Source organism: Bombus terrestris, chromosome 3 (genome assembly GCF_910591885.1).
Source record: "Bombus terrestris chromosome 3, iyBomTerr1.2, whole genome shotgun sequence".
NCBI classification, from domain to species: Eukaryota; Metazoa; Arthropoda; class Insecta; order Hymenoptera; family Apidae; genus Bombus; species Bombus terrestris.
In genome coordinates this window covers 17,989,247-18,015,315 of record NC_063271.1, presented here as the reverse complement: position 1 = coordinate 18,015,315, position 26,069 = coordinate 17,989,247, and the positions used below count along the sequence as shown (strand labels likewise).

Here is a 26,069-nt window from a genome sequence, read left to right as displayed (position 1 = left end):
GGTCACAGAAACCCACGGGGTCACGTATAAATCAAAGTCGGAGCCATTAAATTCTAGAGTTACGATAACACATGAACTTTTTCCACGCCTAGCTGCGCAACCTATCTCCATTGTTACGAACAAACAAGACAATGGGCAGATATTACGAAGCACAAGCGGGAAGCACAGAAGTGGCGGAAGAAAAAGAGGAGGGAACTAGAGAACTCGAGTTCCTCGGCATCTCACCGCGATGGCCCGCGGCTGTCCATTAGATCGAACGTGCACGATAGCCTAGCTACGATTGTCGCGCCCTATCAACCTTCTATAAAAATGATAAATCGCTATGGAGAGAAAATATGAAATGTTTAAAGCTTTGAAGACGTGAGATCTTCTATGGATGTGTGTTAGTTTTTATTAATTTAAAAAATAAGATTTATTAAAGAAACACAACATAAGCTGGCTATTTAATTTTGGTTTTGTACTTTTGCTTATCGAGTCACTAAGAACCGAAGGGATATGAATGCGAAGAATAAATGAAAAGAGCAACAGGACTAAACGCAGAATAGTAGTACAGGTTATACAATATAGGTTTAACGTTTATGGTCGATTAAAAGTGGCAAACTGTGTTTAAGGATTTGCAAAATAGAGCGTCAGGAAGGCCGATAAGAAATAATGGAATCTCTCGCTCGCGCCGAGGTTGGACGTAAACATACGCGTCGAATCTGTAATAGAGTCGGCGAAGCGGCCATAGGGCTGGCTGAACACCTTTTTATGTGTTTCCCCAGTACCTATGCGGTGTGTTTTCGCGCTTCTTATAGTATTCGCGTAATACGGCATATATAAATTTTTCTCAGTAAAACATTATTAGGATTTTACAGTATTATTCTATGAATTTTCCATTCTGTTATTTAATGAAATACGCACAGTATAATCCGATAAAACAGCCAACGATTTTCTTGCTGATATTTTCAATGTTCGATCAAGCCACTGCTGTTGACAAAGAGAGTGCAGCTCCCTTTAGATTAGTCAAGTTACCTGAATATCGAAGCAAGATACCCATTAAAATTAGATACGCTGTGTAGACAAGTGGTAATTGATTATGGACAGAATAAATACAGTTATTTGACAATTACAGCTGTTTGTTCGCTGCGCAACAAAATATAACGAAATGTAGGAGATGATCTGAAATTTATGGCCGATAATGTATATGATATACCGTGCTATTTCTGAGCAACCATGCGCATACCATCTGCTGGATATATAGGATATATGTTGATAGAAATTTTACGATTTCCGTGGTATAATAATGCTTTATAATAGCAAGATAAAGGTATAAATATCTTACAGGGGCGGAAGATCTGGCTAATTTTTGCGTATATAATTTTTTTGAACATGTACTTCTTATAACAGATGAAAGAGTTAACACGTAATAAATAGCAGAATCGTATGGAAAATTGGATCGAAAAGCACGAAATATCACAAAATTTTAGCATTTTAATTTTAATTTCAAATACACAAATAGCAAATGTATATTCTTTTTACGAAGACAGCAGAAGAGTTTAATAAATTCTTTTAGGAATTTTTACGCGATACTCAATTCTATTACCCAAAAACTTGAAATGTGTGCGATAACGAAACAGCAAGTTAAGATAACTTTTATAGAGATGCAAGGAAGGATATGTGAAGAGAATTTTTTGTGTAGACACTTTTGTACTTCCGATGAATAGGAGTAAGAAAATTGCTTTTATATTTAGAACCATCGTTTCAAATTCTGACAAATTAAATTTTTCAACTCACGTGTCTTTTGCTTTATATGACGAATACAATTCAGTGAATAGAAAGTGACCTTAATTGTAAAATCCTAACAATCTTTCCTTTTTTTTACTAAATTGATTCTACTGAACAAAAGGAATGCGTCAATATACAGCATTATATAAGCCAATAAAGGATTATACGAGCGAACAACAGAAGATGGTGATCTTACGCTTAAAAAAATTGTATTTCAAATAAAAATAAAAAATAACAATTTGGCAAAATGCATTATTTTGAAATAAATTTCTATTCTAGTCAATTCTTATAAATAATGCGATGAGTGGATGTTTCAAAGCTGGTCTAAGTATAATTGATTTCGCAGATCATGTTCCTTGACTCGTGAAAGTTTAGCATAACATGAAACATCGGGATTGTACTTTTCATTTATCAAATATTCTGTTGTATATCTACGTGGATCGTTCAACCAGCGATTAAAGGCAACATGAGATTTTCGCGATGATAAATTAAAAGATTCTGTTTCACACATTGAAACGTACCAAGGAAAATAACTTCTTTATCAAAGTAACAATATTTGTGCTTTGCAAGTAGCGCATTCCGATTACTACTATCGCATCTTACAAAGTACGATAAATGCAGGAAATTTGTTAAAACTTACGATAGGATTAAGCGAATTGTTTGAAAAGTGTTCTAAATACGCGAACAGGAACAAACAAAGTGAAATGTTATGTCAATTTTTATCGAAGAAGAAAATGAGGAAAATCTAATATAATAGAGATTATTGAAATAGGATTCCATTCCATAGAAGAAAAACATAGTAACTCACATTTTTTTATTTTTATAGAGAAGTAATTTAAACATGTCAAGAAAAAGATTAACGAATACAATATATTTTTTTATTTTTTAACATTTTAAAATTTAAAAGTTGTTTCACATCATAAAGTTACATACGTAAATATAATTTTATTAAAGTAACGTAATGTTTATCTGATGAAATTACATACTTATTCTTACGTTACAGCAAAATACATATATTTATTCCTATGTATATATACTAAATTTGTACATAATTTATTAGTATTTATTCAGAACGTTGTCTTACAGTGTCACTGACTTAAAAGAGTTCACGTTCACGTTCACGTTGAACATGTTCGAGGCTAGAGCACAGATCCAAACTGACTTTCGCTCCATATTCGTTCTGTTACGAAAACCAAGCCCCTCCTACATTTTTGTAGCGCATCGTATGCTCCATTACGTACATTCCGCTCTGGTTGTCACTTATTCTCCTCTTTACTTCCATGCGCATTCAACGAAATTGATCTAACTTTAATTTATCATGATATAACTTTTTACATTTGCATTTTTCAAGACAATTTACATTGCTGAATTTTATTTTCTAATACCGTGGGTATGAAAGGGAATTTCAAAGGTTTATTTAACATTTTTTGTCGGTTCTTTTTTCACCTAAATTTAACGATTTCATTATGTTTATAATTTAATTATAACACTATCATAAACAACTTTGTTAATGAAAGTGCTACTAATCATTTTTCAATCAATCACTGATTTTCTAAATTTTTTCTCAGTGATACTGGCCTTAAGGACAAAGAATGGGATAGACAAGTTAAACAATAAACAAATCAGCTGCAGAAACGAAGCTGGTGTGAAATTTAGGTCGATATTAAATTAATATTCTTTTAACGATCGTTCCGCTCCAATTTTCATTCGCATTCCGTTGATTACGTTGAAATATTAGTAAGAATTATAGACGTTCTTTCTAGTTGTTGCTTTTTCAATAGAAATTCGCTCTGAAGTGGATAATTGTCGTTGCATATTAAGACGTCAGCTTTGAACGATACGTGTCGTATGATGTACATCACAGATACATATATTATTATTTTTGTCATTAAATTTCACTTTTACTTGCTTATTTAAGAATTATAAGAGATAATTAAGGGAACTGAAATTTAGAAATCGTTATTTGCATGGTTTCCATTAACGGGTCCAAGTTCAACACGTATTTATGATTTCAAGTTAATTAGAATACCTAAGTTTCACCTGACAAAGTTGAGAAATATTACTTATACAAAATAATGATTCCATTCGTTGCGCTTATGAAATATTCGGTCTATACATGTGTATTATTTTCGAATTTGTAATTAAGATGCTGTTTTATTTCTAGAGAATTAAATAAAATATCACATTTTTTACAAATTTGTACAGGATTTTAGAAAGGAAGTTGGCTGTGCCAATACTTTCGTTCATTACTATATGATTGGACTTAAGAATAGGTATTTCATACGTTTCTATCATTATCTATCGTTTGTATTCTATAATAAGAAACTTGTGAGATACAATTTAGGTTGGCCAGAACCATACATACCTATTAGGCAACTGCTCCCCTGTTCCCCTTGTTTCCTGACGAAAAGTACAGTGTCAAGTAGCGGTACGTATGGAATGTATGTTTAACCCAGATCGTTCACGGTACAACATTGTGCTAGACGTTCTCGATAAAATCACGAGCATCGGTAATGGTAGATGCTGGCATGCTGCCGAATGACTGCTCCTTTTTAAAAGTAATCAGCCATTTGGTTCGTACAAGGATGTGAAACCTCGCTCGTCCTCGTTTATATCCTACGTCTCCTCTTTGGGAGTATCGAGCGAAACTGTTGGCACGCGGCGACGATTTTGCCAACGAGGAAACCGAGCCCGAGAAAGCGTAACAAAACGAGATAATTATTAATCGTGTGGACAGAATATAACCAGGAAAAGTTATCGACTTTAATAACGTCACAAAAATCGACTGGAGAAAAAAAGAAATTGACAAGTATTTAGTTCAAGAGACGCGTGCCCGTTTCACGTACAACACGCTCGTGTATTACGATTTTACGTGATAAATTATCCGAGAATTTTTGAGCCTACGCTGGTTAAACGAGAGAGTGAGAATAAAACAAGCTGACCACGCGTGTTGTAACAAATGATTCCTTTTACTTACTGTGAACTTACCGTGTATCCAGCATCCAATTAAGTGAATTCCGGTCGATTAAATTCATTTATTAAGGCTTGAGCTCCATATTGTATCGAACGAATGAAAGTAGAAGAATATAGAAAATGTTGCAGGTAGCCGTGTCTACGCTGTAACGAAACCCGTTTCTTAAATATCGAACACGAGATCGGCACCCTTAAAGTTAACGAGAAAGCACGATAATATTCTCCGCATAGTCGATCCTTATCCACAAAAATATATATTCCATTTTCCAGTAGAACCTCCATTATCCGAATGTTTACTATACAAATGTTTACTGTACCAATGTTCTAAAACTAAATTAAATATACAATCACTTCAAATAGAATAATTTCAATTTATCATATTTTCTAAACAATTCGTACGATAATTAGTTGGGAGGAAAAAATTCGTACGCTATATTGAATGAAAGAGAAACATTTCGTATAGATTATCCAGATTTCCAATGTATTAGCTTTGCGCGGATAATTCCTAAGACAAATTCTAGCAAGCCAAGTAAAATGTAAAATACTTAATTGATCGAAAGTTGTTGGAAAAAAGTGCAATAAGACGGCTATACTAGACTGCTATAACAGAAACAAATTGTTATTTTTTAATCTCATATTTTATTCATTGCCGATGTTTATGGATTTGAAATCGACTTTCTTCATTGAAAGTCAACATTTGTAAAGAAAATTTTGATTTGTTCGATTTAAAGTATTTTCTCTTTTTGGCTGCTATGCATTCGTGTCTAAAGAATCCAATTAATTAAATGCTTTATAAAAGGATCAATGTTGTAGAGCGGAGTTTGAATTTATGATAATATAGGAATACAATAATTCTGATTTTTGGGTGATTACTGGTTTATCGGATTACAGATTATTTCTTACAATTAATTGGAGTTCGAATTAAAAATCTTACATTTAGAAGGAGTATTTGCCTTTGCAAGTATTGCAGAAATTTTTCAACTGTTCTCTGGTTTGTTAAAGATATGTTTATTCCATTGTAACCGCAGTTGGATAAGAGCAGACCTCGAGCTCCATGACACAGCATAAGTCGTCGCACGAATGCAGCACCGTAAATTTCAAATATCGTGTAAAACGATCGAACAATGTGACGTCTGACTCTGACGCAAATTGTTATCTCTCCAAGGTATCGATTCTCCACTTTATTCCTTTCCCGTTGTTAGCCATATGTCGCACGACGCGTTGCATGGTATTGTTTCGAGTAGCGACAAAGGGTTCGGAAGCTACAGGCCGGTAGCTCTTACTCGACGAGTTGAAATGAAGAACCGAGGGTAATTACGCACTCTCTTTGAAATAACCGAACAAGATTCCTGTTACTTGAGAAATGGACGTGTTATACAGGGTGTGTCATTTGGCTCGTTCACGCTACATATACAGAATGTCCCAGATTTTTCCTGTCAAATAGTGACAATATATTTTATGAATAAAAATAGTAAAAAAAGATCTTATAAATGTAAGTAACTATAAATATAGTCTCATACACTGTCACTCAGAAATATTAGGACATTTGGCTGATTTACAGTAACAGTATATACGTGAATTTTACCGAAGTAAAAATAAATTAATGACAAATTAATAATTTAAAAAATACTTAATTATATCAATTTCTTCGCGTTTTCTTCAAACTAAAGAAATCCGTTTACGATAGAAAATCATGATTAGCTTAAAAATGGCTGGAAAAGAAAAAGAATGTAGAAAAGAGTAAAACTGGGTACCAAATAGTTGCCAGCGTCACGAACTATATCGTCGTGTCCGATTGCGAAAAGTTGACGCAGCCAGCTTGACAAGGCGTATCGCTTAAAAGGTCGTGGACGTACGGAAAGGCCCGCACAAAAGGTATCCCTTTGTTGTACACCTGTCTTTGCTCGGTTGTGTTCGCGTATGCAAATGTAACACGAGCATACGTGCCCGCATGGCACGGCCACGCTCGAGTGTTTGCGCGTAACGTCATACTCGTGAAGCATTTTCACGTGGATACGTAAGACTTTAATAACAATAGCGATTATAATCGGAGATTATTATTTTGTGAGTTAAATCTAAACCAGTAAATAAGATAAGATTTTGTTGCGCGAAGACAGAATATAATACATTTCTCGTTTCTAAACGTAAAAAGTTTCTGGTTTTTATACGTTTTTATTATAACGTATTTATACGTTCATAATGCAGCTATCATATATACCCGGATTTTTTTTAAACACGTGCAATATTCATTCGCATCTTATTCAAACGGGTAACATTTCGGAAAAAGTCAGACACGTATATCATCGTGATAAGAACGTTAAGTGATAACAATTAATCTACGTAACACCGTGATTCGACGCGTGGTGACGTAACGTGTAGCAATAAGTAGCGGCTTTCCCCTAAAACCGGAAACTGAACGATTAGTTGGTTTACACAGGTTATGAACACTAAATGATATTCTATTGGAATGATGAGTAACATGTTTGTCAGGTTTATCGTTGTTCTGGATCTTGAATTTCCGAAATTAAATGTCTGAGTAGTTACGGTATAGTAAGTTATATAGTAGTTATATATATTATATACTATATAATAGAACGTTATTATAGAATGATGATTATTCGAAATGTAATAAAATTTGTAAAATTCTATTTTCATTTCAAATTTGGAAAATTGAAATGTAGACTAAATTGTGAATGAGAATAGTCTAAAAATTAATAAATGGCATGAAAATTCTTGAAATATAAATGTTATACTCTCAATCTTTCGTTAATTTATGCATTAATATATATTATTGCTATTATATCTATTACTTTGTATGCACACTATAATTTCTATATTAAATTAACATGTCTTCTTACAAATTTGATTAATATCGCTTTAATACCGTTATTTCAATTTTATACTAATACGTGTATCGAATAAAATAAATTGTTCGGTAAATAAATAATTTAAGAAACTGCTTGCGTAATGGAACATCAATATAGTAAAATATTTGAACAATTATATAGTATCTAAAGTGATTTATTAACATTACTATAGTATTTATTAACATTAAAAGCTAGCATTATAGATTAAAATCAATTAAAAGATGATAAACTATCCGAATTTTAAATATCAGAATAGGAATATAAAACTAAAAGCAAATAACTCTTTTTCCTACCTTAATGCTATATCGCTGTTCCAATCATCAAGCTACTAATAATAAATGGATAATGTACAACGATTTACGGATAAAAGTGTACATATGATATTTACATGTTATGCCCCATAATTCGATTTTGTTGCGCGTGTATCTTTACAACGATCAGCTCATCGTTATCGTTGCCGTTATCATTGTCCTATAGGTTACACCCAGATAACGAGCAGTCTTTAAGAGAGCGGTTAGTTCTACGTTTCTTCTCGCGGAACGCGGTCTTTGTTCAATCGCGTCGCGTTGGTGCGCGGTAAACGCGTGCTCGCGATGGTAATTTCATCGTTGTTGTATCGTTGAACCACTCGAACTCACCGTGTTCTCGCCAAATTTACTATTATGCGATAAATCTCGCGTTATTGAAGTAATTTTTACCGTAGAAACTATTCTTCACGGTGGTTATTTAGTGTTTAGCGAATTAGTGAACAGTACTGAATAAAAAGAAAAAAAAGAGAAAGGAAAGACAAGGTGACGAGACGGAAGGACACACGATGCAACGACTCCAAGGAAGATTGATTTACATAACCGATGGGATATCTTCCTCGAAACGCGAGTTCAAGCCTGTTGAAGTCAATTAATTCTGGCCAATTAACGCCATATAACGTCAATTACAGATTCGTCGAGTCACGACGATGTACTCCCAAGAAATCGTAGTACCGTTACTCTCAAAGTTGCTTTTACAACAACGTGGTCGCATTTCTGTTTCGCCATCTCTCGTCTGTCCCATCATTTGTCAGCTTTTATATTTCTATAAAAGTTATTTTCTTTCTTTCGTTTTTCTTTCTCTGTTTCTTTTATTTAATCCTTTTTTTTTAACAAGACATTTGTGATGCGTGGTCAACAATCCGAACGTTCAACCTTATTCCTAAACTATATATGTATCGAGCTTAGTTACGTGTGTTTGCTGACGAACAAACGTATACCATGATGCGTGCTAATAGCGTAACCAGCTGTTACGGATACATGTGTCGAATGCAAAGACGGAAAAAATATTTTCGTAGCCAAACAAGATACGCGTTCTACGTCAAAGAGAACTGTCAATTAAATAACGCGATAAAAACGGAGAAAAATAATCGAATATTGCATTCGTTTTGCATTTTACAATTGCATTTTAAAGAAAGACTATGTTTCATCGCGGTTTGAAGCTACAACTTTGGTACCGAGATAACTGAATCGGAAGAATATATTTGTTTCATTTCCGAGGAATGCTAAATTTCTATTGAAATATGTACATATAACGGATACGTGGGATAAAGAAAGCAGAAAGAGAAATAAAGTAGAGAAATAAAAATAAAATAAAGTAAAAATAAAAACTCAGTGAATTATATGTATATATCAGAATTCTGATTGTAGAGCAATCCAACGGCTACAAAAATCGCGAAAAGCTTCTATCATTTGAAACACGTTTTCTTGTTCTTCTTACTTCATCAACCAACAACCACGCTGTAAACCACCGATAATTCAAGCTAACACAAACAATCCGTATAAATAAACATGATCACAATAACCAGAAATCCGTGAGAGATATTTCCTCAACAAGGAAGAATGCAACCCGGAGAATTCGATGAATCAACTTAGAAGTATCTCTCTTAAAAATATCGGTTCGTTTCCAACGAGACAGAGGTATGCCATTCAAAGAGACCACTGTTCTTTAAACGAAAATACGGCCAATGATAGACGATCTGATCGATGCAAAAAAGCACAAAGTGATGTACAAGGTAATGAAAAAGTCCTGTAGACTTAGCTCAAAGTTGCTAAAAAGGACAAATAATATATAAAAAAGGAACGAGGTGGGCAGTAGGAGAGAATCATCGGAAGAATGTCGTGCAGGAAAAAGATCGACTCGAAACTCTGGCTGGAGTATACCCAAACGGTAAGAATCGATTGTATTCGTGCATCGTGATAACGGTTATCCGTATCCCCCAGACCTAACCGAGGGCTAGCGAACCGGGTTTCTAAGGTAACCGAGTTAATAAATCGATGAGACGTTATCGTGCAGGATTGAGTTCGCTGCTTCCAAAGCGAATATTCCCGTTGATTGTGCTTTTTTTGTTTGTTTGTTCTTTCGTATTCTTTTCTTTCTCCGTTCGTTGTAATAGAGTCGTGATCGTGAACGAGACAATCGTTTAACACTTTATGCTATTCAATGCTTTTATTCATTCAACCCTTAAGAGTATAATTTTTCCAACGGTAATAAAGCGTTCTGACTTTGACACTTTTAAGTATCGGAGAAAAGTAATAGTGACGGGAGATCACTTCCTTCATTTCCATATTGTTTAATAGCAATAAGAATATATATCATATATACACTGTATAATAAGCACTGTGTGTCTGTGAGATTGAAAAATATACACTGGTTTGTTACCATATAGCAACTTTATACATTTAAAGGTTAAAGCGAGCAGCGAAACTCTCCTATTACGTCGAGAAAATTACATCTCATCATGAGATTCTCATGTTTCTTCCGCTAAGCAAAGTTTCGCGAAAAAAAGAGAATCTTGAAGAACATTCTCGTTTAATATTGAAATATTTCCATTAAGATGAGCATATTGTTTATTCGAGAGTTGATTCAATTGTATGAAATACATATGTTATTCAAGTATTTCTTATTGATGTCAAATGTTAAATAAAACAGTTTCGTCAGGATCGAATTGTCATTTCATAAACTACGAGTTTTTCTTTAATTAACTCTAAATGCTTGTGATTAAAATATGCTCGATATAATTTCACGAGACATAACAAAAATAAATCGCATAAATGAAAAACATTTAATGGCAGTGTTATTACTATATTGGTTTTGGGAATAAAAGTCGCCCTACTTTTTTCGGTACTTAATATCAAACTTATATAACGAAGTTTATAAACATTTCTTGAACTGATCTGATTCCTTTCTCACTTTTTTTTAATCCTCTATGAAATTAATAATGATACTTTATAGAAAGTCTCCAAACTGTTTATAAAATGTTGATAAAGATCACAATTTCTTGAGATAACAGTTTCAGTCCAATCGTGTGTTTACATATTTGCACGCGTTTTACTATCTAACACATTTCAAGTACACAAAAGAACAAAATCACTTTACATACATAAAAAAATGATTAACATCTCAACAGGATAATATGCTAAAATATATTCACGAATGTAATAATATACTTTTCATCTCATTCATAAACCATAGTAAATAGTTCTTAACTTCATGAAGAATTTTAATAGTATATTATAATAATAATATATAAATGATATATGAAGAATTCTAATAATACAGTAAAACCATTAACTTTCGCCATTTTTTTACGTAGCTGTATTTCTCTAACACAAAACGATACTTACTTAAATATACATTTGACCGTTTACATCAACAAAAGGAACAAGAAGGAAATTAATAGCATACTAACATAATAAAAATAAAGTAGTAGCGATATACCAAAGCTTCCCTTTGCAATATTCTTCGCATAAATTCCGGAATTAGTAGCCGTAAACGGACTACATTCGTATCGAGATCCGTATTATTAGTTATTCTCGATGATTACACGTTGCTAAATCACGAGGTGTCAGAAAACGTCAAATCCCCTGCAAACGGTCGGTAGATGGTTGTCGCCAATTTCCGCTCGGCAATTAAGATGTACGCGAATTGAAGGTATCACGCAGAGGTAACTTCTACAAAAAGTCTGTGCGAAGGTCTCGACGAAGTCGTTAAGGAGGCAATTGCACAACCACGGGCCAGGCGCCAACCGGTAGAATCTCGTTTTCTAGGACAATCGGCGTTCCTAGGTAGTGGAGAACGATCTTATTCAGGGCAAGATCAAGAACGACCGTTCGTGTCGATAACATTCCAACACCGCTGATATTTGGTGTCGTTCTGGGAACTCGAGAAACTTTACTATAAATGGTACTCATTCTGTACGTATAAGGCTTGGTTAAAATTGATAGACTAACTTGATACTTTTTTTATGTACGAAAGGATTAAGATTCAGAGGTGGCATGCTTCTTTTATTTCTTTTTTATTGATCATTGGAAGATCGTAGGCAATGTGGTTAGTCAGAAATGGAACAATGGATTTTCTATCTCCCTAGTGGAAATGCTATCATCTTTTTGAATAAAAATTTATATCTACATAAACTGTCAACACTTTTTTGCAAAATAATCGATTTAATTCGTTAAAAATGTTGCAAAATCAACCGCAAAACTCCGAGAATGCTAAATAACAAGACTACTACTATCTCTCAATAATATGCCGTAATCCTGAATACTACTCGAGTCAGCTGTTCGTTACTTTGCTTCCCGTGACGTATGTAGATATCAGAGCAAGTTAATTTCACAATTTATCTAAAAAAGGGCATATCGTATTCATTTTTATGTTATATCTGGTCTATAGATAGTCTTACCTGTTTTCATTCGATCACGAACAAGTTATACATAGAAAAAGTGCGCACAAACATTCGTGCACGCGTGAATGCGGAACAGGACTCTTTCTCTCTCTCTTTACCTGCTTTTCTTACTTTCTTCCTTCTCTTCGTCTGACTCTGGCTCAGGGCTGCACTTATAACTCAAGATTCTTCAGATTTTTACCAACCGTCTACTTAATAAACTAGACTCTACTATATATGTACGTATAGACACAAGAGAGAAAGACATTTTTTCAGTACTAATGAAAATAAATACTTACTAAATTATAATCTAAAAACGTTAAATTATTGTTTACCATTATAGAATTTCTGTTTTGCTTCGTTTTCAAAATTACAATTCTACATATATTGTAATTTCATATGAATATTTTTGAAAGAACCAACTTTTTATAAATATGAATTTTTATTAATTATCTACAATTATAACAGCTTACATAAATAAATATAGCTTATCGTTAGAAACCGATTAGGAATAATGTACTACTTATTCAATAACTTACTTACGAACTTTCAAACTTCTAGGATAGAGTAAAATAAAAACATTCAAAGTATAACAAACTAAAAATACGTTATAATAATAAATTCTCATTATAGTAATAATAATAAATTCTAGTTTTCTAAAAATTACAAAAATTTATATGATACGCATATGATCGTGAAGAAAATTGTTTTCGAAAGCCGAGCCTGCTTCAACCCTCTCCCTACCATTCTTTACTCCCTCTTGGACCTAACTGTCCACTCGCCGACTGACCAGTTTGTATCCAAAGTTCGTCTCGCCTACATTCTGTTTCCGTTACGTTATTCGTATTTTCGTTTGATATATCGGTCGTGAATGCTCGATCCAATACAGTTAATTAAAGGAAGAAAATGAAGCAGGAATTTTCTAATGATTCGCAAAAGTAATCGAGGTACTCTCAGAATTCGAAGTACAATATGTCAGGTACGCGAAAACATTCGGTCATTCGCGCTGCCGTTCGGAAAGCTTCGGTGACCTTCGGCATATATCGGCTGTTCTCGAGAGCGCTCGTAACCGGCATCCTCGAGGAGACGACAATGCACGACAGATGCCTCGAGGACCAGTGACAGAATGTTATGTCGAAATCAGGTGAAATTTGGCTGATTTGTGTGTGATTGTGCGAAAAAATTTATACGTATATCATGCCGGTCACGTGCTCAGACTTTCTTGATAATATTGGATAAGTGTGCTTGCCTGGAAGACGGAATTTAAGGTAACAATGTGCAGGATATAATAAGAATAACACACGAATATTTTTTTAATGCAAAAACTACTGTACACAGTAGAAGGCTTTTTAAGCATCGCGAGTCTATAATTTCTATCAAGCATTCAATTTTTATACTCGATGTGATCGATAAAAATGCGAAATAAACATGCGCTTGGTTTGGACACAAAAAAAGAAAATTGAATTACGCGCTCTTGTGTGTGGTGTAGTAGGGATGCATTTGATCGGCAGTTTCTTACATTGGATTTATAACGGATACATAGCGATTTTTTAAACGAGCAACGGTATGGAAAAAGCTATACGTAAAGTATGTCGTAGACTTATTTCGACACGACCTACTATATATACCGAACGATGAATCAGTCATTCTTTAAAGACGTTTTCATCGAAGGTCTTATTGCAGTCTTTGTAAAAGCATCCATTATTTACTCCAAACATAGCGACTGCATATTGTATAACATTAGAATAACGATTGAGCGCTATGGTTTACCTAATACAAACTGGAAGACTGTATCGTTTACATTAGACTAATTTACACAAACAAACGATACAATTTATCGAAACGCCATATTTTTTGTATCTTTAAACGGTATAACGAATCGTATGATAATTATTGCACAGTTTGTAATAAAGTAAAGTGATGCAATCAACGAAGGTTGTTTAAATGATGACACAATTCTACGCTCGTAATTGCGAGAACTATTATGTGTACATGCTTGGCTTGCGAAATCGGGAATTCTAATCCATTCATGATATTGAAAGTCACCTGTAAATTAAAAATTAAATGGCTATCAAAAACAAATCATTCCAACGTATATATCGGTGATTTCAAGCGAAATCATTATGTTTTGTTCACGGATCTCTGTATAAAAAACACAAGGGATCGGAAGAAATGTGATTACTTACGTATACTTATTGCGCGTTTCGTGCGATAATTGTGGATCTCTATTCGTCCGTTACATCGTAACACCGGAGAAAGTGTGTTTCTGAGTTATTGGAGGAGAGAATGTAGCGTTGACGTCACTTAAGAACAAACGTGATCCTCCGTGCATTCCTTTCCGCATTCTTTTTCTAAAATCTCCATGCAGTTATTAAAAAAACGACGAATATACAAATGAAAAAAAAAGTCTCCTGTAAGATCAGACTTACTAACCTCTGCACTCGCTTCTGGAAATTTGACGGATATTTAATGTGCTAAAACGGGTAACTGTATCGATATGAGGTATAGATATCTCGTTATCCAGCGATTGGAGTTCATCCGTTGACCTCCTATCGTGCACCACGATGGATCGAAAAACCGTTGGTCAAGAACGGAGAAAGTCGTAGCACACTTTTTCGTCACCTCCGTGAGCCACTTTAAAACTCGAATTTGATGCAATCGTGGGCATCAAATTTTCAAAGACGCGTATACTGTATCAAGTTTTGACATTAAATATCATTACTCGATCTTGATTATTTATTTTGAAGTTAATTTCGTGTCGTTTCGTTGTTTCGTAAATTCAAAAATATCGATATATAAAAATCCATAATCAAATATAAAACAAAATTAATTCGAGTAAGCCTGATCAACTTATTTTTTTTTAATTCATTACTATGCGTTTTTCTCTTATAACATTTTATCAATAACCAATATCTATTCGAAATTCACTTCGTATTAGTTGTTAAATGTTGATTCATACAATTGAATCAAACTTTCTGCTTTTTTCTTCATTCATGCTAAACTATACGTTATGATTAGTTACACGAAACCGCTGCGTTTGCTCATTTATAACCATCAGCAATCAGAACACGGACACCTCATCAGATCGCGCTTTCTAAATACATATTATAATATACCTTCTTCCTATTATGGGGGATTCCTCTGATATCATAGGACACGAATTCATCGTGGTTGAAAAAAGTTTGATTTTGAAATACCTGACGCGTTGATGTCACGTGTACCGGAACCGGAATTTGCATACCATCTTAAATAGCTATGTCGTAACTCGGAACATTTAGATGAACTATACGATGTTACGCTTGCGAGTTATGTAATCGTGCAAATGAGTCTGAGACAATTGGTATCTCAAACAATTAGTTTCTTCATAATTGAATTGATATCGTCATATTTTTCATCTTAATATCCATTTGAATATATAATGTTGGAAAGATTGTCGAAATACACAATGTGCTCCGTTTAAATCAACCAATTGCGAATATTTCTGAAACTGTTGATATATTATGTTTCGAGGGACACATAATTTGACGTAATTTTTCTGGAAATGACAAAGGTATTTTAACTTTACGCATAAAAGATAAGCAAAGACGCGAAGCTGGTCTATTCTGTAAATTAACAACTAGAACCAAAACTGTCTCCCATATATTATATATGTATCATACTTTGCCGTTTACTTCTAGCATCCCGTAACCAAACATACGAATTCTTTAAAGCAATGATTGACTGCTGGCGTAATAACACCGGTAGTTCGTCATGAAGATCGCAAAAAATACAAGCTATTTGCTGAAAGAGCTTGATTCGTTATGTCGCAACTGATAACTTAAAGTTAGTATGGATTGCGCTATAAATCGATCGCTCGAAAAATCGTATGGGGTGCGGGGTTATTTCCCCCCTGATGAGACGAAGAAAATAGTCAAGCTATTGGGTACGTTTTCCGTTACAGCCATTGTATAATTACAATTCGTGGAGCTGCGAAAATTTGTGGCTTCCTGCGATCTACTGCCTCCATAAATTTGCCGCCCAAACTGCCAGGCACATTACACCATTGACAACAAACCTCTCCCAGTCATAAGGCCGTGAGTTCTACTAAAACACAAAACGTCACCATTTCTCCGTTCTATTATTACGGTTGCCTGTTGTTTTACTCGAAATACGAGGCTTCTTCTACAGGCAGCTGTTACTGCCGGCAATTATTTTCAAATAAATGCTTCTTTAATTGGTACATAATTGGTATCTTTACTTTGAGACGCTTTCCCTAGAGTCTGTCCTAGAGGGTTGAATGCTAGGGAGTGAGTTGGACTACGTTAAAGCGTTATGCGCATTGCGTATAGATGTTTCTTTTGTTGTATTTAGTACGAATAGAAGGGTGTTATTATGTGTAAAACTTTCTGTCGAGAAGATATGGAGTCGTTCGAATCTTTCCCTTTAAGTTTGCTGAGCCCTTTGGAACATCTTTAACTCAACTGGGATACTTTACTTTGCCGCTAAAAATTTTTTAAAGACTTGACGGAAATATGAAAGAATCGTTGTTTAAACTAAAAGTTGCGACTAAATGTATTTCTATTCATTTATGAAATAATCCATCTCTGCTTTCCTACATTCGTTTTGTTTATCAAATCAAAGAATAAATTGAAATTTATAGAATAGATTCATAGTAAAATTCATTAAATTAATTCATTAACACTGTAAAGTTATGTCCAACAAATCTTCAAAGCGGTTCTTGTAAAAAAATTATACAAGAATATGTTTACAATATTATTTTTTAAATAGAAGATCATCTCTTTTACCGTAGTTCTATCAGTTATTGGATTTGTATTCTGTGTTCTAACGTTAGTTTCCTAATATAACATAAATACCACAAAGTTTAAAGGCTAAATCGATTTCAGGAATTTCTGAAGCGAGCTAAATGCTACTGATGCAAACTAACTGCTAAAGTTTTTCGAGTTGCATATACATTGGGATATTTGGTAGAGCGAAGCTAATTTCTACTTTGTTACTCACCGAGCCCAGCAAAATCTTTTGGGTACGTTTTAAATACAGAACTGAAACCTGTTTGATCAATATTTGATTATTCATATCCGCGACCTTTATGAAATATTTAACAGTAAAAAATACTGTTAAAAATAATTCAACATTGTTACCAAAAGAAAGTTGTTTAATCAAAAATATTTCTCTTTTATATTAATACATTCTTATTCTGCGTATAATAATTTTACCTGCTCTTTTAACTTGTAATATATTTTACTCTTGATTCGACTTTCTTAGGCACCGTTATCCCATTGGAGAAACCAAGACGAAGTAAAATAGACCTTAAGTTAAAGCTCAGACAATGAATCCCCTTTTTATTTCAGCTGGTTCCCTTTCTTTCGTCTCTTTTTTTTTGTCTGCTTGGCTTACCAGCTCCTGCAGGTCAGGTCCTTCCGGTCTTCGTAGTACGGTCCAGCGTTTCTACTAACCTAGACGAATTCCAAAGTTCCTTCTCCAAAGTCAACTTTCAACATTTTTCTTCCCGTGCAACAAAGAAAAGGCCCCACGTGTTTCGTCATTCTCATTTTTTTACCTCAGGTCACAACGAATTCCACCAAATTCCGCTTTTGAATCTGACTTCGAGAATTCTTTATTTCTATTCATGTACACGAACGTGTGTTCAAATAATCGAATTAATTGACGATAAATTATTTTTATACGTGTATTATACCTGTATAAAGAATTGAAATTATTAACCGCAATTAAAAAGTCACACATTTCATTATGAAATCTTAATAGAAGCAGCCACTGTATCTAACCAGCAAATTATTTTTCAGATGGAAACCGAGGTGCGAACTCTCAAGCAAGAGCTGGTTCGTACTCAGGAGGCCTTGAAGGCAGCCACGAAGAGATGCCGTGATCTGGTGAAAGAGCTGGACAATCGCACTGCGAACCACGAGTCCGAAAGAAGTCTTCGAGATCAGCAATTATCGCGGATACTTCGTGCTCTGTTGGTGCTGGAGGCACGGCTGAAGCAAGAGCAGAAATCGATCAGACAACTACTTTGCGAAAAGGACAATGTGATCAAGAACCAGCAGCTTGAAATCGCTAAGCTCAGACGTTACACCAAGAATTATATCAAATGCAAACGCGAACAGACCCTTGGTAAATCGTCAATGAAGCTTAACACGGCAACCGACATTAAAAACAACGATTTGCAAACGCCCAATGCCGATGTAAGTTTCGAGATATTGTGATTTAATTAAGGGCCTCATAGCAAGAAAAGCCCTCAGACTTCTTAATTTCTTAATAACTCATTCTAGTAGTCTCCCGACGTAATTGACTTTTGCAATTTTTTATCTCGTTTCGTATATTTTATTGGCTTCGTGATGAGTTTCTAATATAAATTTAATAATCAAACAAAGAAACAAACGATTCTTGAGAAAAATCTATTTCTTATGTCAAGGAACATCTTTGTAATCACATAAATATTCGCAATACGTATGCCTGAGAAAGCACATCAAGATCCATTACAATTCTAAACTGGCGCAGTAAACAACTGTAACGAGATCTCGTTTTTTTCTCATTTCAGGCAGGCTCCAGGCAAAACTGTGGAATTAGTAAAGACATTCAAAACCTGAAGTGCGAGATAATCACAAAACTGAATTCGTCGGAGATACCTGTTGCGCTCGAAGAGTTGGACAGAGGGGTGAAGAAGACGCACAGCTTCGCTGGGAGCGATATTTCGAAAACGAGTCTGACGAGCAGCGAAAACACAGATGTGTCGATTATCACAACCACCACAGAGGGCAGCCCCTCGTTGCTCAGCACCGAGGGTTTCTGCGAGGGCGAAAGTAGCGACGTTTCACCCGGTTCCACGCTGAATAAATCCAATAGATGTTCGCCTACGATGGTTACGGATAGCGAGAACGAAATCACAATGATCTACGATGGTGATGATGATGAACAGACGATGTTGGTTGAAAACGGTTCTAAATTGCCGAGGAAAAAGCTAGGAATCGGTAGATCGAGAACACAGAAGGCTTTGAACGAAACGGACATGATCGAACCGACGAATATCGCGAGAACGGAAAGTAAAGACGACGGAATGGACTGTAACTTTGTGTCAGAGGACGAAGAAAAAGAACAGGAACCAATTTATGTAAACGCTTGCAACGAGACAAACTCAAGAAATTTAGAACACACAGGAAACGTGATCGCGGAAATGCCGAAGATGAACGAGGATTATAGTAATAATAATAATAACAGTAGCAATAACGGGAGTAATAATAATAATAGTGTGTAAGTATTTATTTCCTTAAAAGGATACATGTATACCAGGCATTTGCCGATTGTGTAAAATGTTTATAACATTCGTTAATGTAAATTAGTTTGATAGAGACATACGAGAAACAAAAAATAGTTTAAAATCGGAGCAATATATATGCATAAAAGAAAATTCGCTGCCCGTTGTGTTTGTACGTGTTTGCTAGAAACAAATGTCTATGTAATGCTATTCTATGGATCAATGATGAATGTTTGCAATATCTTTTTGCCAACATTTATGTAATTGCAGTAACAGAAGTAAATACAAGATCCGTATAAGAACAACACAGTGTATAAGGCTAAAAGCATACAATCTTCTTCTGCACCTAATAATTAGAGTTTATGGTAGGAGTCCAGTAGTTTCTCGATTCCCGCTACCTATGATTTTTCAATCAAGCATGGAATAAAAGTTCAAGTGCTAGCAACTGAATTCACTTGACAGGAATTCAGTCAATTATTCGTTAAATAAAATTTCACACCAATAAATTGTAGGTGGCAGCCATTTGAGACTTAGGAGTTTGGGAGAGAATATTCGTCGATGGCCTAGGTAGCTTAATTGGAGAAGCACCCCGCCCGATGAGCGAAAAATCCGCGTTCGAATCCCGATCGCGCAGTATCCATCGGCTGAATATTTTTCTCTCTACAAAATAGAATTCAGATAAATGGAATGTTGCTATAATAAATGATTAGATTATTATAGTTCAATATATTATATATTCACATTGTTATAGAAAAATATTTCACAACGTATTTTTAAATTTATATTTGACTTCTATAGATGCCTAAAAATGGAAATCGAAGAACACAACGCAGAAGAGACCAGCGGGAACTGGTACAGCGACCCTGACGAGGATAAAGTCAACGACGACGTCTTTAGGCACAGCACATATCGACCGAATAGCAAACATAATTCCGTTTTGGAGTGTGTTAATCAGATCCTTTTACGAGACATGGAGGAGGAAGAGAGTATTCTTTCCATACCTAGGAAGTTTAAACATCGAGGAAGAATCGTCCGATTTCAACCAGCTAAATTATCGGATATCGAGTCCGTGGGATCTGAAATGGAGAGGAAGAACTCTGAAGAAGGAATTACAGAAAAAGAATTAGCTAGCAACGAATTGACCGATGTTTCTGTAAACAGTTTCGAACCCACTGCTACAGAAGACGAGTTTGGCATGAGTCTTACTGAAAGTACTTCAACCTCAAATGTTGCAACCACGATCACGAATCATGAGTCGAGTCTTGAGGAAGAATCGGAAGAATCAAAGGCTATTCCAATTGTCATTATAGAACCAAAGGTCGAAGTTGAGGAGACGAGGCATACGAGTTTCCCCTCTTCACAGGTGATACAAAAGACGAAAACGTCTGTAAATGCGTCGAATCCACCTTTAAAATTAGAGCGTATCGAGGAAAAGACTTGTCTGCAGATGTCTACGAAAGGATTGACCATAGCAAAAAATTTGGATTATGAGGATATCGAGTCACTTCCGGAGATTATATCACCACCTCCTAAAACACCTCCTGCGTTGCCTCCCAAACCGCAGTTCAAGAATAACACGTTAATCTTAAAAAAGATTCCTAGCCCCTCGTTTCTCATCGATGAGACGCGGAAGAAGCAACAGCTACTTGAACCTAGTTCGTCTGAACATAGCAAGAAGATATTCGGTTTTATATCTTCTCCTTTAAAATCTGCGGGGATTAACGTATCATCTGCGAGAAGTTTAAACTTCGACGATGCGATTAATAAAGTTACAGGGAACAATGAAGAGGGGAACTTCTGGAAAAACAGGTTTAATAATGTCCGATCTTCATTCCAGACGCGTCAGAGCGTCAGTCATGAAACTAACGGGGAACAAACCCGGAAAATTCCCAGAGTCACTAACATCGTTCGCCATTTTGAAGAATTCAAAATTGGCGGTGAATCGGAGGATCAAACAAAAGAACGCACGAAAACCAAGGAGAAACATGTCCATTCAGAATTTGATCAGGAATTTGATATCAGACAAAATTTTGAAGAGTTCAATTTGGATGAATGTGATTTGTCAGATGATCCGGATAGACCAGAGGGCGATGGATCGGAGAGGCTCGGTAATCTTGGGGCGACGGTTGGTCAGAACGAGAAAACTGCCGCAACCAAAGACAATAATAATGTTCCTCTTGCTGCGAGCAATTCGAGCAGCGGCTACGATCACTTCTTAGAAACTACAGGTCTTAGCAACAAATCCATATTAACACCATCGAGGTTGCTGAGCAACCACAAGAGTATGTTAAAGCCAAAAGACGTCAAGTATAAGAATAAGATCAAAGCGACAGCAGTTATGGAAAAACATGGTGTTTCCACGACGAATAATACTACCCATATTAGACATTGGACTGGCCCATTCGTCTGACGACTGGTTCAAGTTTTTCCAAAAAATCTGTTTCGACAAGAAGCATCTGCCGAAGGAACTTAAATTAATAAGCAAACGAAAAGTAGTAACCATAATATGAATTAGTGATCATTAAAACCGTGCTAGGAACACGATTCTTTAAGTGCAAAATGTAATTCTGTAAATTATTAATGTTCTCTTTCCTCTTTTTAATACCTTTATCAGATCTTTTGTTACTAAAGAAATTGTGGAACGTAGAAGTTAATTTATTTATAGCACCTTCAATTTAAAGAATACTTGAATATGTTGTATATTTTAATAAAATATCGTTTACCTATTTATAGCATTACTAATCAAGTCACAATGGATTGAGTAATTAATAGTACATCATTGGGAATAGCTTATAAACGTAAATACTTACATACGTTAATAAGCTTTTTTCACTATAAAGTGCCACAAGTAAGTTCATTTACTACGGAAATCAACGTTTTTGTTATTTTCTAGTTAAAGTTGTACATCAAAAATTGAAAATATTAAATTATAATGGTCTTAAATTAAGCTATAATTACGTTCATCATCCGGTATTTTGTGAAATTTTAAATATCAAACTCTAATCAGTATCTCAACCAATTGTTAGTTAAACGTTGTAGCATTTGAGAATCTGTATGTACGTAATTACGGATTAACTATTCATCAACTAAATGATACAAAAGCAAAATATACGCATTCTATAAAAGTATTAAAGGCATTCATTCGAGGATAAAAGTAAAGATGTACTTATTTTTTGTTGGAAATAAAATTAAAGATGACTTTATTGAAAGATTCCTGCGTTTGATTAAGAAATAGGAATACACCAGTATAATATTAAGTATTTTGTGGCGATTTATAAACAACTAGAACATATGATACAATTATATATAATATACATATATATATAACTTCTACTATCTATAAAAATACAACGCAACTCTATAAAAATACAGTGCTAACTGTTACTGGTATCAAAATCTAAATAGAGCATGGAAGAGAAAAGTACTTTAGAAAATGGACAATATTTAAATTCGAACATTTCATCGGTAAATGTTTTGAAAGTAATTCCATTTTCGTAGGTTAGTATGAATCACTCGTTCAGGCACTCTATTACACTTGGCTAGTGCTATATTATCAATACAAATGTATAGACATAGCTGAAAAATTGCGTGAACAATCACGCAATTAATTTGGCACAATGGTTTCTTCAAGTTTCTCTCTCTGCACAAAAATCGTAAAAGAACTGCAAAATGAAATAAAAAATAAGAATATTAAAAACATTGGTACATTACATGCTTTGAATAAATATTAATTGTACCTCTTTATCCAAGTCTTTCTGAGTCCAAATTTTAATCACAGGAAGTTTATTCTAAACAATATGAAATAATTGTTGAAAATATATGAAATTATATACAAAAAAATATAGATTTTTTGTAAAAATTACTTACAGTAGAAGAATCAGAATGAACACTAAGACGTGGATTAAGAACAAATGGGACTCCATCCAAATCGGAAGATCCTGGTAGTGTACCATAAATTGATGTAGATCCAACAACTGTTGATGTAGGGGGTTGCGGAGCAGGTCTCGTAGGTCTAATTCTTGCACTAGGACTCAAAATTTCATAATCTCTATCGTTAGATTCCTCTGTATCCTTTCCTCCACTTCCACTAATTTTTGGATAAACCCCATTTGCTGGTTTTGGCGAAAACTTTGGTTTTGGTGGCCTCTCGGGCGGTATTCTATGGGGTGTCCCATTTGATGGATTTGGGGAAGCACTTTGTAGTAAGCTATAAATAAGACGTTATATAGAATAAGTGGTAAGCATTAAGGTAAATATATCTTAATTCCTTTTAAGATAAAGATGATTCTTACTCTATATTAACATATGACTGTGAATTTGAATTTCCATTTACAATATCCACAGTTTTGTAGCAAACACAAACTCCGTTAATAACACTGAAAAGAATAGGAATAAGAAGAATAATTTGATTTTTATAAAATTTTCATAAATATAAAATTCTATAGATATACCCAGCAGCAATAAATCCATTTGGTGCCATTTTAGATGTATAAACCTTATGTATAACTCTACTACATATGATAATATCAGTAACTGCTTTCGAGCATAGTTCCTTATTTCTAATTTTATAGCACACCTGTTTCTTTCTCCATGCCTTCTGCACTAAAATTCATTATTGCAATGTACTAAATGAAAATACATTCCTGATAAATGACACATTGATTAGTCTTACGTATGCTCACTTGAATCTACAGTATAAGAAATTATGCTATATCCTTCTGGAGGAGTATCTCGTTCATTAATGACTACGATATCTTCGACCACACACTGGGGTAATCCTTCAGTCTTTGAAAAACATATGTATCTACCTTTCTTTTTAATAAAAAGTCCACTTTCTCTCCATAGATCAGCATCAGTATCTTGGTCATATGTTCGTGATACCTAAAGGTAAAATGACATTTAAAAATAGTACACATCTATAGAAAAGTAAAAAATAATAATATAAAAATAGTTATAAACACCAGGTTAAATACCCTAACTTATTTATACAAACTATCTTGTGAGGTTACTTACCACTGTAAAATTTGGTGGACACTTATCTATATCTTCAACAATATTTATGGCTGTGATGGGCCTATCATCAGGTAATACAGACGACAACTGGTGAACTAACATTTTGTTGCAATTAATCTTTTTAGACATTATTGCAACCCTGTTAAAAGTATATTTGTATAACTATTCATGTTCTCTTTTTCATGTAACATATATTATCTCACATATACAAAATGTTAAATGTAATTTGTTATAAACTAATAAGTCTAATCAACTGCTTCACAGATAATCACACTGACTGCAAAAAGTCAATTTGATAAATTGTAACATAACTTCAAAGATATTTTAAATATCACAATTAATACAAGACATCAAGTAGTTAATATGTTTTGATAAGTGTGACAAGAACAGCTTTCATTGACATAAAACACATTTCTCTACCAAAGTTCATTATATGTTGATTCATTAAAAGCGCCAGGAATTGAGGAATGTAACTGTGTGGACGTCCCCTACTTTATCTTGATGACCTATTTTCGATCGATAAAAAAATTTGCGGTACATTAAAAATTGCTTGTAATAAGGAAATTTCAAGCAATAAAATTTTAACAATAACATCTTTGAAACACGATAAAAACGAATTACTACAAAGGACGCATTGCTTATGCATATACTTCACTTAATATAATTAATCTTTGAAGTATTCACGGCAGAGAAACACACTTAACCATTAGTAATCATTCACGAAATTCGCACACTTTTCAATTTGCTTACCTTTGGAAAAAAATTGGAAATTTCGCGCGACACAAATTTAAAAACTTTGCATATTCATTAATTTATCTGTCGTTGTACTTTTAATCAGCCGGTCACTTAATTCCAACAGAATAACACGGCAATTTTCGATCGAATAACGATCGACTGGTTTTTTCTTTGACACGCAATCCTATTCTTCGGAAGATTCATTCGTAATAAAGTGAAGGTACTTCAATGCATATTAATAAACAAAAAGGATGGAAAGAACGATTGAAGGAATGAGCAGGACGGAGGAACTAACAGAGAGGAAAGTATCTATTGAGAGAAAGATAAATGTATACATATACAATCAATTGTTCCGACACAGCTAATATTTTAACACTCACGTATTTTCAAATGATATGTGATAAAAACCTGATAAGATAACTAACGAAACTCATAAACACTGTTACTTTTAAGAATGGCTTTCCTCCTTTGTCTCTTCGTTGAACGTTTTAACTAAATTGATATCAATGACATCACTTTTACCACCACCACAACCGTAATGACCACCATCTTAACTGACTAGGGTAGTTGTGTTCAATAAGCTAACCTCTGTTTCCGTTCCTTACACGTCGTGAAACTTTACGACGCTTTTCCTCGTCCTTCCTACACGATTCGTTTTTGCCGGATATTCGCTTGGTGTTATACGTATCACTCAGTTTTTAAGTGAATTAATCCCATTCCCAAGCAATAAGAAAATGGATAAGAATCATACGCC

At 34.4% G+C, this 26,069-nt stretch overlaps 2 protein-coding genes and 2 long non-coding RNA genes across 14 annotated transcripts in view; 1 reads left to right on the top strand and 3 right to left on the bottom strand.

Annotated features, from left to right (window-relative positions):
* LOC100645613 (probable serine/threonine-protein kinase DDB_G0282963) overlaps positions 1 to 23,203 on the top strand; it is a 50,110-nt gene extending 26,907 nt beyond the window's left edge. For 2 of the 9 annotated variants that reach the window (XM_012319290.3, XM_012319289.3), the window contains exons 2-4: positions 18,099 to 18,497; positions 18,854 to 19,563; positions 20,366 to 23,203. In XM_012319290.3, the coding sequence (XP_012174680.1) occupies positions 18,099 to 18,497; positions 18,854 to 19,563; positions 20,366 to 21,977 (2,721 nt within the window). In that variant the 3' untranslated portion in view covers positions 21,978 to 23,203. Of the gene's footprint in view, positions 1 to 8,113; positions 9,804 to 13,112; positions 13,566 to 15,978; positions 16,120 to 16,237; positions 16,371 to 17,180; positions 17,318 to 18,098; positions 18,498 to 18,853; positions 19,564 to 20,365 lie in introns of those variants that run through there. The other 7 variants (XM_048404108.1, XM_048404109.1, XM_020867928.2 and 4 more) reach the window with 7 other exon arrangements.
* On the bottom strand, positions 2,733 to 6,700 carry LOC110120161. Its single transcript, XR_002308789.2, has 3 exons — positions 6,495 to 6,700; positions 4,756 to 6,173; positions 2,733 to 4,415 (listed from the first exon to the last, which is right to left on the bottom strand). It is a non-coding gene; the product is annotated as an uncharacterized LOC110120161 (long non-coding RNA).
* Positions 13,560 to 15,316, bottom strand: LOC110120160. Its single transcript, XR_002308788.2, has 3 exons — positions 14,731 to 15,316; positions 14,484 to 14,648; positions 13,560 to 14,343 (listed from the first exon to the last, which is right to left on the bottom strand). It is a non-coding gene; the product is annotated as an uncharacterized LOC110120160 (long non-coding RNA).
* LOC100631064 (multivesicular body subunit 12A) lies at positions 22,737 to 26,039 on the bottom strand. 3 transcript variants are annotated; one of them, XM_012319286.3, is made up of 8 exons: positions 25,902 to 26,039; positions 24,581 to 24,719; positions 24,250 to 24,448; positions 24,019 to 24,169; positions 23,860 to 23,943; positions 23,435 to 23,774; positions 23,305 to 23,355; positions 22,737 to 23,229 (listed from the first exon to the last, which is right to left on the bottom strand). In XM_012319286.3, exons 2-8 carry the CDS (start codon positions 24,707 to 24,709, stop codon positions 23,194 to 23,196), a joined length of 990 nt encoding a protein of 329 aa, XP_012174676.1. In that variant the 5' UTR covers positions 24,710 to 24,719; positions 25,902 to 26,039; the 3' UTR covers positions 22,737 to 23,193. The 3 variants fall into 3 exon arrangements, with proteins under 3 accessions (XP_012174676.1, XP_012174677.1, XP_003402833.1); XM_012319287.3 differs by lacking the exon at positions 25,902 to 26,039 and adding an exon at positions 25,696 to 25,826; XM_003402785.4 differs by lacking the exon at positions 25,902 to 26,039 and adding an exon at positions 25,331 to 25,711.
* Between the last annotated feature and the right edge of the window lie 30 nt (positions 26,040 to 26,069).

What these genes read in the sequence shown, in the direction of transcription:
- LOC100631064 (XM_012319286.3), bottom strand. Translation starts at nt 24,709, where the DNA reads ATGTCTAAAAAGATTAATTGCAACAAAATGTTAGTTCACCAGTTGTCG. An exon ending in CAGTCATATGTTAATATAGA is followed by an intron (nt 23,775 to 23,859) that starts GTAAGAATCATC and finishes TCTTATTTATAG; the next exon opens with CTTACTACAAAGTGCTTCCC. An exon ending in TTCATTCTGATTCTTCTACT is followed by an intron (nt 23,356 to 23,434) that starts GTAAGTAATTTT and finishes CATATTGTTTAG; the next exon opens with AATAAACTTCCTGTGATTAA.